Source organism: Cherax quadricarinatus, chromosome 54 (assembly GCF_038502225.1).
Source record: "Cherax quadricarinatus isolate ZL_2023a chromosome 54, ASM3850222v1, whole genome shotgun sequence".
NCBI classification, from domain to species: Eukaryota; Metazoa; Arthropoda; class Malacostraca; order Decapoda; family Parastacidae; genus Cherax; species Cherax quadricarinatus.
The window spans coordinates 12,697,521-12,710,349 of NC_091345.1; the positions used below are offsets into that span (position 1 = coordinate 12,697,521).

The window sequence follows — 12,829 nt, forward strand, 5'->3', positions numbered from 1 at the left end:
CACCATGTTACAGTATACACACCATGTTACAGTATACACAGCATGCTACAGTATACACAGCATGCTACAGTATACACAGCATGCTACAGTATACACAGCATGCTACAGTATACACAGCATGCTACAGTATACACAGCATGCTACAGTATACACAGCATGCTACAGTATACACAGCATGCTACAGTATACACAGCATGCTACAGTATACAAGCATGCTACAGTATACACAGCATGCTACAGTATACACAGCATGCTACAGTATACACAGCATGCTACAGTATACACAGCATGCAATAAGATCGCAGTAAACAGGTGATATCACAAGTACTGAACAACCAATTTGAGAAAATAATGAAATTTCAAGCACTTTCGTGTCTTCTCACATTATGAAGGAAGTATAAGAATAAAGGGTTAACAGGAAGGCATGTAAGTTGGAGACTACACCTCACTGCCACCCACAGCAACACCTGACTTTTTATGATGATGTAGGTAGGTAGTCAGTGATCTGTGAAACTCAGTTTATATTCTAACCAAAAATTTATCTAGTGTACCTTAAATTCTTCCAAAATTTTATTAATTATAAATGAATCCAATTTATGTAAACCAAAAGAAGTATTTATAATATTTTCAAAACTACTTTTTATGAAACATGATTCTCTTATATTCCTGTCGACCATGGACTTACTTGGTACAACTTTCTCAGCGTTTTGAAAACCAACTGGATGGTTAAAATCTCTCACATTAATAAATAGAGCATTAGAATCTTGTCCAGTTCTAATGCCATATAGTATATGTTGTTTTAACTTAAGTTCAAGACTTTTACCAGTTTGACCGTAATAATCTTTATCTCATATTTTACAAGGAATCTTATAGACACCTCCCTCAGCATTTTGAGGGGATTTTTTTATCCAAAGTTTTTTAACTGTGTCAAGATTTTTAAATACAACTTTGATAGTAAAATTCTTAAGAAGAGAAGGCATATCAACCAAGTTTTCATGGTAAGGGAGAACCAACATATGTTTAGTTGAACATTGGTTCTCCCGTTTTGAACTGTAAAAAGTATTCCTAGGCATTTTAAATGATTTATCAATCCCAAAAAACTTTATTGATAAATCCTTTAAAATAGCTAGAAATACTTTTTGCCATTCAAAAACGTTGTTAGGTAAGACACATATGCAACAGTTAGGTGTCTTTATTTCGAAACGTTTCTCCTACACAGTAGGCTTCTTCAGTCGAGTACAGAAAAGTTGATAGAAGCAGAAGATACTTGAAGACGATGTAATCAGTCCATCACCCTTGAAGAGGTCAGTCCCTCAGTCTGGAGAAGAGTATTGTTCCATAGTCTGAAACCATATGGAGTTGAAGTGACAGGATGGAGCCTTATATAACGCCAGGAGGTGAGATGTAGACTACAGGTAGAGGTAAGAATGTAGTCGTTGGAAGGTCAGGTCCCTCTCAAATCCAGCCATTCTCACTAGTAGAAGTTGACAAAGTTGATTTCAGGTCTATACCAAGATACCCTTGTGTTGCAGTGTCTGACAGATTGAACATTAAAATGGTATAAAATACCGACAGGTTGTTAGGTAAGACACATATGCAACAGTTAGGTATCTTTATTTCGAAACGTTTCGCCTACACAGTAGGCTTCTTCAGTCGAGTACAGAAAAGTTGATAGAAGCAGAAGATACTTGAAGACGATGTAATCAGACCATCACCCTTGAAGTTCACTCTGTCAGACACTGCAACACAAGGGTATCTTGGTACAGACCTGAAATCAACTTTGTCAACTTCTACTAGTGAGAATGGCTGGATTTGAGAGGGACCTGACCTTCCAACGACTACATTCTTACCTCTACCTGTAGCCTACATCTCACCTCTTGGCGCTATATAAGGCTCCATCCTGTCACTTCAACTCCATATTGTTTCAGACTATGGAACAATACTCTTCTCCAGACTGAGGGACTGACCACCTCAAAATTTCAAGAGTGATGGACTGATTACATCGTTTTCAAGTATCTTCTGCTTCTATCAACTTTTCTGTACTCGACTGAAGATGCCTACTGTGTAGGCGAAACGTTTCGAAATAAAGATACCTAACTGTTGCATATGTGTCTTACCTAACAACCTGTCGGTATTTTATACCATTTTAATGTTCATTCAAAAAGGTCTTGAAAGTTAAAGACATCATCAGCAAAGCTTGTCAAAATTACAATAAGTAGTCCGCCAGGGAACAGCATTTAGGAAACCCTTAATTAGAATGTTGAATAAGGATGGACGGATGACACCTCCTTGAGGGGGTTCTTATTCAAAATCTTCTGTTACAATTTTTTCCCATGGAACAGCAGATCAGATACTATGTTGACCAGGTGGTCTTTGACAGAGAAGGTAAGTCATATAACTACATTCATTCTGGCATATTTACCAATTATTACACATTGGTTAACTATATCAAATGCGGTTTTGAAATCAAGAAAGGTAGTACAGAGGCTGTTCTTGTGCTGAGTGAGAAAAAAAAGTTATCCAGTGACCACATTCTTCCCATGGGTGAAATCATGTAGTAGAAGGGTAAAAAAATTGCTTGACTGTATTAAGAAGTCATTTATAGATGAATGGTTCAGAGAACCGACATGTTGATAAATTAGACACATGTGCAGCTCTTGGGTATCTTTATTGATGAAACGTTTCGCCACACAGTGGCTTCATCAGTCCATACGTAGGAGAAACTTGAAGAACAGGTGGAGAATGAGGTAATCAGTCCCTCAACCTTGAGTCGATGTGTTCAGTCCATCAATCTTGAATAGAATACGGCATAAGAGCGGAGAAGCAGCTTATAAACCGTATGGCAGGAGAGGTGCAGCAGTTGTAGGTGGTGTCACATTTGTGACACCACACATTTGTGACTCAAGGTTGAGGGACTGATTACCTCATTCTCCTCCTGTTCTTCAAGTTTCTCCTACGTATGGACTGATGAAGCCACTGTGTGGCGAAACGTTTCCTCAATAAAGATACCCAAGAATTGCACATGTGTCTAATTTATCAACATGTCGGTTCTCTGAACCATTCATCTACAAACCTGTCAGACACTGCAACTTCTTGGAATCTTAATACTTAGGAATTCTTCGCTTGCCTAATTCTTGGGCACGACCTACTTCCACATTGAACAAATGTGACACCACCTATGACTGCTGCACCTCTCCTGCCATACGGTTTATAAGCTGCTTCTCCGCTCATCTGCCGTATTCTACTCAAGATTGATGGACTGAACACATCGACTCAAGGTTGAGGGACTGATTACCTCATTCTCCTCCTGTTCTTCAAGTTTCTCCTACGTATGGACTGATGAAGCCACTGTGTGGCGAAACGTTTCCTCAATAAAGTTACCCAAGAGTTGCACATGTGTCTAATTTATCAAGAAGTCATTTAGTTCTATCCCCTCAAATGTTTTACACAAGCAGTGGGTAAGAGATACTGGGCTAAATACATTTTGCTAATTAGATTTTTTTGGTTAGTAAATTTTTAAGAAGGTAAACATTTCTGGTACAGGCATTAAAACCGCTAGTAATAAAGGGAAGTATTAGGAAAAAGGCTGAAAAAAATGTAAGTGCTAACCACTTATATTGTTATGAGCTACACAAGGAACTCTGTCAATAGCTGGAAGGTGTCCTCCGTGGTGGAAGTTTAATAATGGTAACGATAAACCTAAAATTAGAAAGAGATATCGGTGGTTGTAACGAAGGGTTAACGCCTAGCTATTACCATCACTAAATCTGCTGGAGGACTCGACCAGTAGATCACTAGATCATGAAAGGCGTGTTGCTGGTTCAGTCTTACTCTAATCAGATATCAAAAGTTTGTAGAGGTCCCGGCTCGAGTAGTTTCATTGCAGACTGAATTAGTTGCCCCTAAACTGGTCACCAAAGTTGAAAAAAAAAAATCAGGAATTGGCTCAAATGTATTTTCGGATTCAATGTCAAAGTTGCTCAATTTGAATTTCAGAAATGTTACTAACAGTTGCTGACAGTAAGCTGAAGTGTAAACATGGTAGAAAGGAACTAGTTAATGGTCCTAGTCATAAGTTTACTAATGCAGAAATAATTAATTATGTACTAGTAAAGTTTGTGTAGATAACATCTCATATTAACATGGCAGGAAATGAGAGACTTGATAAACTGTAAGGCAAAAGAAAAGAAGGAAATGTAGACTACGAATATACAGAAACATTGCAAGGAAAATTCAAGCTAAAAGGAAAAAAGTCTGGAGGATTAGCTCAATAAGGGAAGTGTATCAGTCAATAGTGAATCTACAGAGAATTACAATTAGGCTGCTGTAGATAAAACATATGTTTATGACAAGAAAGATGGAAACAGAAGAATAAAAACTGTGTTTGCCAGGATTCCTGCAGGTTGGCGCAGCGACTCTGAGAGAGGAAACAGTGTAGTTAGTGTGTGGAACAGAGGATAAACACATCTCAGTACTAAATTTTAGAATACAGCAAACTGCAGTAGTACTTACAGAGGGAGTGGTTGTAAAGAAGCAATGATAGTAATAGACGTAATGGTAGTAGTAATAGTAGTAGTAGCAGCAGTAGTAGTAGTAGTAGTAGTAGTAGTAGTAGTAGTAGTAGTAGTAGTAGTAGTAGTAGTAGCAGCAGCAGCAGCAGCAGCAGCAGCAGCAGCAGTAGTAGTAGTAGTAGTAGTAGTAGTAGTAGTAGTAGTAGTAGCAGTAGTAGTTGTAGTAGTAGTAGCAGTAGTAGTAGTAGTAGTAGTAGTAGCAGTAGTAGTTGTAGTAGTAGTAGCAGTAGTAGTAGTAGTAGTAGTAGTAGTAGTAGTAGTAGTAGTAGTAGTAGTAGTAGTAGTAGTAGTAGTAGTAGTAGTAGTAGTAGTAGCAATACTGTCAGTATGGGGAAATAAAGTGTGGAAGAGTACAGGAGAAAATTAAATTAAAAAAAATAATTAACGTTATATGTTCAGCAGAGAAAACACAACACTGGGTATAATGGTCATTATAGAGGAGTAAAGTGTTCTTCAAGGTAAACAAGTACTTTTTTTCCTAGTCTTCATACACTGTTGGGAGGTTTGATGTCTCTCTGTAATACGTATTGAACCAGGAATGAATCTTTCCATAGACGATGCTTGTAATACACAAGACAAATTTTTTTCATTAGATTGTACATCAAAATAAACTGATTCAAAGAAAATTGGGATTCAGGAAAACTCGATTTTAATAAGAATCGACCAAAAATATTTAGATATCATCAAAAATTTATTTCAGCAGGAATCCACTTCAAATTAAAGACGTTCCCACCCCCTCATCTTTTACTAAAAATATAAAATGTTGCTGCGCGAGTGTCGTGTGTGAGGCAATACTAACGATGATTGGGCAGGGAGAGGCTCCCTTACTCCTCAGGGAGAGGGCAGCTCTGTACCCAGCCTGGCCTGGGGCAGAAGGGGGAGGATCAGACTCGTTTGGGGAGACTGGGGGAGGTTCTTCTACCCTTCCTGGCTAGAGACAAAGAAGGGAAGCAACATCGTCAAGGGTAGGGAAGGGATGCAACCCTCCGGGTGGGAAATCTGGTTACCCGGTCACTATATATACCTGGTGGGGTCGCTGTCTGCCTCACACCTTCATCTGCACTCGACTCTAAACTCACAGTCAGGTAAAGAGCTTCACTGCTATCTTAGCTTGCTCACTCAGTGTTCATATTATAAGAAACAGCAAAACTTTTGCTTACTTGCATTTTAGGAAACAGATAAAGTGATGGTGACTGACTAGCAAACAGAAGTGTCTCCTGACGCGGCTTTTTCAGGACAAGTGTCTCTTGGTCCGGCTGTGTCAGATAACACGTTAACTGGTCTACGAGACCTAAGTTTTCAGTCTATTTAGGAAGAAGCCTAACTACATAATAACGTAATTTAAATATCGTCCTTTAAAGTTACAGCTTTGGACTTACCTCAAACAACGGCAGTCTTTTGTCGAAGTCGAAATTATATGTATTTTTTTCTCTAACTTCTAATATCCCTCGGTTTATCACAAAATTAATAGTTAATTAAAATTAAATGACACTAACCAATGTTAGGCTGAAATTATGAAGGACTGAATTCTACTGTGAATACTAGGAAGGTTACATAAAGGTGTTAAGTTAATACTGAGGCAAAATAGGCAGACACGTACACCATGATATTTCTCGAGCAATCTTTAAAATACACAGTCAGATAACCACTGTTTAAGGCTCGTGAACAGTCACACGTCCCACTGTCTCAGGTATGGGTGTGTGTGGGAAACAAGCAGGTTGCAACACTAGGGTTGGAAACAGTAAATGTATAAAAGGCATTCAGCATGAAGTTATAAATAAAGACAATAGAACAGGTCAGCAAACAAAGGGGGACAGCAGAGGGCAGCAAGGGACTAGCTCCCTTAAGGTTTACTATACTAATAGCAGGAGTGTTAGAAATAAGATAGATGAGCTAAGATTAATTGCAAGTGCAGGAAACATAGATATTATTGCTATAACAGAGACCTGGCTCAATCTGAAAGATAGAGAGATGCCCTCTGAATGTCACATACAAGGCTATAAATTATTCCACACTGACAGGGTCAACAGGAAAGGTGGTGGAGTAGCGATGTATGTCAGAGACAATTTAAATTGTTGTGTTAGACAAGATATTAAATTAGAAGCGTCAGCCACTGAATCTGTTTGGTTACAGCTTCTCGAGGGCCGAGAAAAACTAATTTTGGGTGTGATTTACAGGGCCCCAAATCTTGATAGGGAGTGCAGTAAACTTCTATGGGACGAAATTCGTAAGGCATCTACATACGAAAATGTTGTGCTAATGGGAGATTTCAACTATAGACAGATTGACTGGAGCAATTTGACAGGAAATTTAGAGTCGGGTGACTTTCTTGATACGATCCAGGATTGTTTTTTAAAACAGTTTGTGACAGAGCCAACTAGGGGAAATAACCTCCTTGACTTGGTTCTTGCCAGTAGGGAAACACTAATTAATAATCTTGAGGTTAATGATGAGCTTGGGGAGAGTGATCACAAATCACTCAGTTTTAACATAGCATGGAATTCCCCTAATAATGGCAATCAAGTCTCCGTCCCTGACTTTCGCTTGGCTGATTTCATAGGACTGAAAAATTACTTAGGGGGGCTGAACTGGAATGACCTGACTAGGGGTCAGGTAGGTGGTGATGGTTGCCGATATGATGCTTTCCAGGGCATAGTTCTAGCTGCTCAGTCAAATTATGTTCCAAATAGGGAAATCAGATCAAACAAAAATGATCCTAAATGGATGAACAATAGATTAAAATATCTGATTGGTCAAAAGAGAGGCATATATAGGCAAATCAAAAGAGGAGAGGGGCAATTAAGAAATCGATATATTCAGTTAAAGAGAGAAATAAAAAAGGGAATTAGAAAAGCAAATAGAGATTATGAGGTTAAAGTTGCAAGAGAATCGAAGACTAACCCAAAAGGATTCTTTCAGGTATACAGAAGTAAGATCAGGGACAAGATAGGCCCACTCAAAAGTTCCTCGGGTCAGCTCACTGACAGTGATAAGGAAATGTGTAGAATTTTTAACACATACTTCCTCTCAGTTTTTACACAGGAGGATACCAGCGATATTCCAGTAATGATAAATTATGTAGAACAGGACGATAATAAACTGTGCACTATTAGGGTCACAAGTGACATGGTCCTTAGGCAAATAGATAAATTAAAACCTAACAAATCCCCAGGCCCTGATGAACTGTATGCAAGGGTTCTAAAGGAATGTAAAGAGGAGCTTAGCACACCTTTGGCTAATCTTTTCAACATATCACTACAAACTGGCATGGTGCCAGATAAGTGGAAAATGGCAAATGTGATACCTATTTTCAAAACAGGTGACAGGTCCTTAGCTTCGAACTATAGACCAATAAGCCTAACCTCCATAGTGGGAAAATTTATGGAATCAATAATTGCCGAGGCAGTTCGTAGCCACCTTGAAAAGCATAAATTAATCAACGAATCTCAGCATGGTTTTACAAAGGGGCGTTCCTGCCTTACGAATTTATTAACTTTTTTCACTAAGGTATTTGAGGAGGTAGATCATGGTAATGAATATGATATTGTGTATATGGACTTCAGTAAGGCTTTTGACAGGGTCCCACATCAGAGACTATTGAGGAAAATTAAAGCACATGGAATAGGAGGAGAAATTTTTTCCTGGATAGAGGCATGGTTGACAAATAGGCAGCAGAGAGTTTGCATAAATGGGGAGAAATCAGAGTGGGGAAGCGTCACGAGCGGTGTTCCACAGGGGTCAGTGTTGGGCCCCCTGCTGTTCACAATCTACATAAACGACATAGATGAGGGCATAAAGAGCGACATCGGCAAGTTTGCCGATGACACCAAAATAGGCCGTCGAATTCATTCTGACGAGGACATTCGAGCACTCCAGGAGGATTTGAATAGACTGATGCAGTGGTCGGAGAAGTGGCAGATGCAGTTTAATATAGACAAATGCAAAGTTCTAAATGTTGGACAGGACAATAACCATGCCACATATAAACTAAATAATGTAGATCTTAATATTACGGATTGCGAAAAAGATTTAGGAGTTCTGGTTAGCAGTAATCTGAAACCAAGACAACAGTGCATAAGTGTTCGCAATAAAGCTAATAGAATCCTTGGCTTCATATCAAGAAGCATAAATAATAGGAGTCCTCAGGTTGTTCTTCAACTCTATACATCCTTGGTTAGGCCTCATTTAGATTATGCTGCACAGTTTTGGTCACCGTATTACAGAATGGATATAAATTCTCTGGAAAATGTACAAAGGAGGATGACAAAGATGATCCCATGTATCAGAAACCTTCCCTATGAGGATAGACTAAGGGCCCTGAAACTGCACTCTCTAGAAAGACGTAGAATTAGGGGGGATATGATTGAGGTTTATAAGTGGAAGACAGGAATAAATAAAGGGGATGTAAATAGTGTGCTGAAAATGTCTAGCCTAGACAGGACTCGCAGCAATGGTTTTAAGTTGGAAAAATTCAGATTCAGGAGGGATATAGGAAAGTACTGGTTTGGTAATAGAGTTGTGGATGAGTGGAACAAACTCCCAAGTACCGTTATAGAGGCCAGAACGTTGTGTAGCTTTAAAAATAGGTTGGATAAATACATGAGTAGATGTGGGTGGGTGTGAGTTGGACCTGATAGCTTGTGCTAACAGGTCGGTTGCCGTGTTCCTCCCTTAAGTCAATGTGACCTGACCTGACTAGGTTGGGTGCATTGGCTTAAGCCGGTAGGGACTTGGACCTGCCTCGCATGGGCCAGTAGGCCTTCTGCAGTGTTCCTTCGTTCTTATGTTCTTATGTTCTCAGTAACAGTGAAAAACTAACTTCGATTATGAGAATAGGCTGGTATCTTTCGGTGAATATACACTGAGAATTGTCTCTCACCGTACGTGAGAGCTGTATATATCGTCGTGTGCATGTACATACAGAGGTGTGTATATCTATGCACACATACACGGTGTGTATCTCTCAGTGTATACACTGAGACGAGGTGGTTCTTGGATTGCAATGAACTATTGTCAATGTTTTATTTACAACATCAATTGGAAATATACATTAAGCATGTTGGTTTCCTCTCAACACAGACATGTGCGTATCTCAGTGAAGATACAATGAAAGTGTACATATCTTGGCATATATCTGTCAGTGTACGTTAGTTAGTGCACCGAAATGTGTGCTCAGCTTACAGTACAGGGATTAAAGTTATATACACTGTTGTGGTATATTCGATATTCGAATTTGTGTATCACCAAGGCTTCATATCACACTAACTACACAACTAACTGGCTTCGAGAACGGGACCAAAAAGTTCGTTTTCTCTTAAACTTGTGCGCTTGGACAAATGTGGGACTCGTCTAGTAATGATTCCTTGGTCTCTTTCAGTGCCTCTATATTTCTGCGCTCTTATCATGTATAATATTTATTCCTGAATTCAAGAGGAAAGCCCGTAAAGATCTTGCAGCTGATGGGGAGTGAGAGGAAATCAGGTTAGATCAGAGGAAGACGGTCTGGAGTTTTGAGACTCTCTGACCGCGGGTTCAATCCCGCCCGTGGTATGGTTAAATCAGAGGAAGAGAAGAGAGGTTCCAATACCTCCTATAACGAGTTATTCAGTGGGATCAGAGCACAATACTTGAAAACTTACATGATACGAGCTTTTTTCTAGAACTGCAGACACATTCATCACTTTCAAAACTACAGTTAGAAAACATCTTATCTCCCTGATCCACCTCGACAACTAACTACATGATAACCACCTGGTGGTTCACAATTACACTCACTCACCCACTGACTATAAACCCAGAAATACTAATCTTAATCTTAAAATAATAAATCCTAACTAGTCATAAGTTTGCCTATGATACTCCAATATAGACACCTTGTATTGTGCCAAAACAAAAGCATTCACATTGCTAAACTCACAAATTATGATGCAGTCACTTAACCTTAATACTATAATCTGTAAGGATTTAATGTTAAGGATTAATCTAAGTCTGCTCAAAATGCCTAACCATGCTAGGCGTCTTAGTGGCCCCCTCTGTAATTAGTATTTTATAACATGTAAACCACACAATACCCAAAACCCGTAAACCCCACATTATAACCCTTAAAGAGAATAAACTTGAATTGAATTGAATTGAATTCAGTGGGAACAAAGGACACTGTTTCTTTATCATTATCATCATCATCTTCTTTTTCTTCTTCTTCAGGATACGAACAGTTTGTTTAATGGTTCTTTCTTGAAGAGTTATGGGACAGGAGCAGCGTCTCATTCATCTGTTTGTGGCTATAAACTGTTTCTAATTCGTTTGTTTATCTTACAGGATGAACCGGTTGGTAGTGGCTGCCGCTCTGGTGGTGGTGGTCTGCCTCCTGGAACCATCACAAGCTCACAGACATTATGGACTCCCTAGCCTCGGAGGCAGCATCAAGAGTGGTGGCATTGGTAGGAAGCCTCTCGGGGGCCTTGGTGGAGGTGGCAGACTCACTCTGCCTGGCAAAGGAAGTGGCGGACTTGGAGGTGGTCATCTAGGCGGTGGTGGCCTTGGAGGCGGTGGTGGTCTTGGAGGCGGTGGTGGTCATCTAGGCGGTGGCGGTCTTGGAGGCGGTGGTGGCCTTGGAGGCGGTGCTGGTCATTTAGGCGGTGGTGGTCTTGGAGGCGGTGGTGGTCATTTAGGCGGTGGTGGTCTTGGAGGCGGTGGTGGTCATCTAGGCGGTGGTGGCCTTGGAGGCGGTGCTGGTCATCTAGGCGGTGGTGGTCTTGGAGGCGGTGCTGGTCATCTAGGTGGTGGTGGTCTTGGAGGCGGTGGTGGTCATCTAGGCGGTGGCGGTCTTGGAGGTGGTGGTGGTCATCTAGGCGGTGGCGGTCTTGGAGGCGGTGGTGGCCTTGGAGGCGGTGGTGGCCATCTAGGCGGTGGTGGTCTTGGAGGTGGTGGTGGTCATCTAGGCGGTGGTGGTCTTGGAGGTGGTGGTGGTCTTGGCGGTGGTGGTCTTGGAGGCGGACATAAAGACCATGGTTTAGGTGGCAGCGATGACTTTGAAGGCGGTGCAATTGGAATTGGCGGTGGCAAAGGCCCAGGCTTCGGTGGCAGCGGTGGAATTGGAGGAGGTGGTGATTTTGGAGGCGGCGGTGACTTCGGTGCCGGCGGCGGCATTGGAGGCAGCAAACACAAAGGAAGCGGCGGCTATGGACGTTAAGCACCAACAAACGCAAGATTCTCCTCCCGCTGTGGCAAACAAGAGCTTCATCATCACTGACAGTCAACACGTCTATGGATTAACTGGAAAATTCAACAGTTCTGGGAATCAACATAAACAAGGAATCAGTCTGTACCTTAACGCCAAATCAAATCTTAGGAAAATTCTGCCTCCAAGAATTTTTTCTGTGATAATATCTAAAATTATTTTTTTTCCTATATTTGCATTATAACTAGTTTGAAAATGTACATACAAACCTGCTGCAAACTTTTTTAATTGTTTTTATAATACAGAACTGATGTATGTGATATTTTTTGTTATAAGTTGTTACACCAATTAAATAAATGTTTATGAATTTGTGAAAATAGACTGTTTATCCGGCTTAAAATATACCTTAAGTGTAAAAATTGTGAATGCAATGTTACGTAATTCATCGTTTTCCCATCTCATTGGTAATATAAGGGACAGGAGCTAGACTCTACCCAGTCTATGTCACCAGATGATGCTTCGGTTAGTTGCTGGGGTTTAAAGTTCATCAAACTATACTAGGGTTATTAAAGACGTTCGTAACCTTTTCATAACCTGAAAAGTATACTAAAAATATCTATAATAGGGATTAAAGTAAACTTTTATTCTGTATATGCTAGAGGTATATACTTCTCTGTATATATATCCAGAGATGCATTCTGTAAAAATATCCAGAGATGCATTCTGCAAAAAAATAAAAAATATGTCGAAGGTGGTGGTCTCTCCTGTGTTTACAAATGCACAGTCTGTGCATGGGAAGAGTATCTTTCGGGAAATGGGAATGACTCAGGTGGGGAAGAGGGGTCCCTGTCATTTGATTTACCCGCGTTACATTAATATCCCCAAAACCAGTGGACTATTATGACCCGAGGCATGACTCATGCATGACCCCTAGGGGGTTAAGTGCCACCTTAGTCAGGCACTACAACCCAGTTTCATGCATGACTATACAAAAAGAAAACGAAAGGGATATTTTAAGGATGGATTGTTTACAGGCTGGATCTAGAGTCATGGACCTGGAGCTGTAGTGTGGTATTTG

At 40.3% G+C, this 12,829-nt stretch overlaps 1 protein-coding gene across 1 annotated transcript; it reads left to right on the plus strand.

The window, feature by feature from the left end:
- Positions 1-5,517: 5,517 nt before the first annotated feature.
- LOC128699044 (uncharacterized) lies at positions 5,518-12,128 on the plus strand. Its single transcript, XM_053791555.2, has 2 exons — positions 5,518-5,656; positions 10,890-12,128. The coding sequence occupies exon 2, from the start codon at positions 10,891-10,893 to the stop codon at positions 11,761-11,763; it is 873 nt and encodes a 290-aa protein (XP_053647530.2). The 5' UTR covers positions 5,518-5,656; position 10,890; the 3' UTR covers positions 11,764-12,128.
- Positions 12,129-12,829: the final 701 nt, after the last annotated feature.

Coding starts and splice junctions, on each gene's coding strand:
- LOC128699044 (XM_053791555.2), top strand. CDS start 10,891: ATGAACCGGTTGGTAGTGGCTGCCGCTCTGGTGGTGGTGGTCTGCCTC.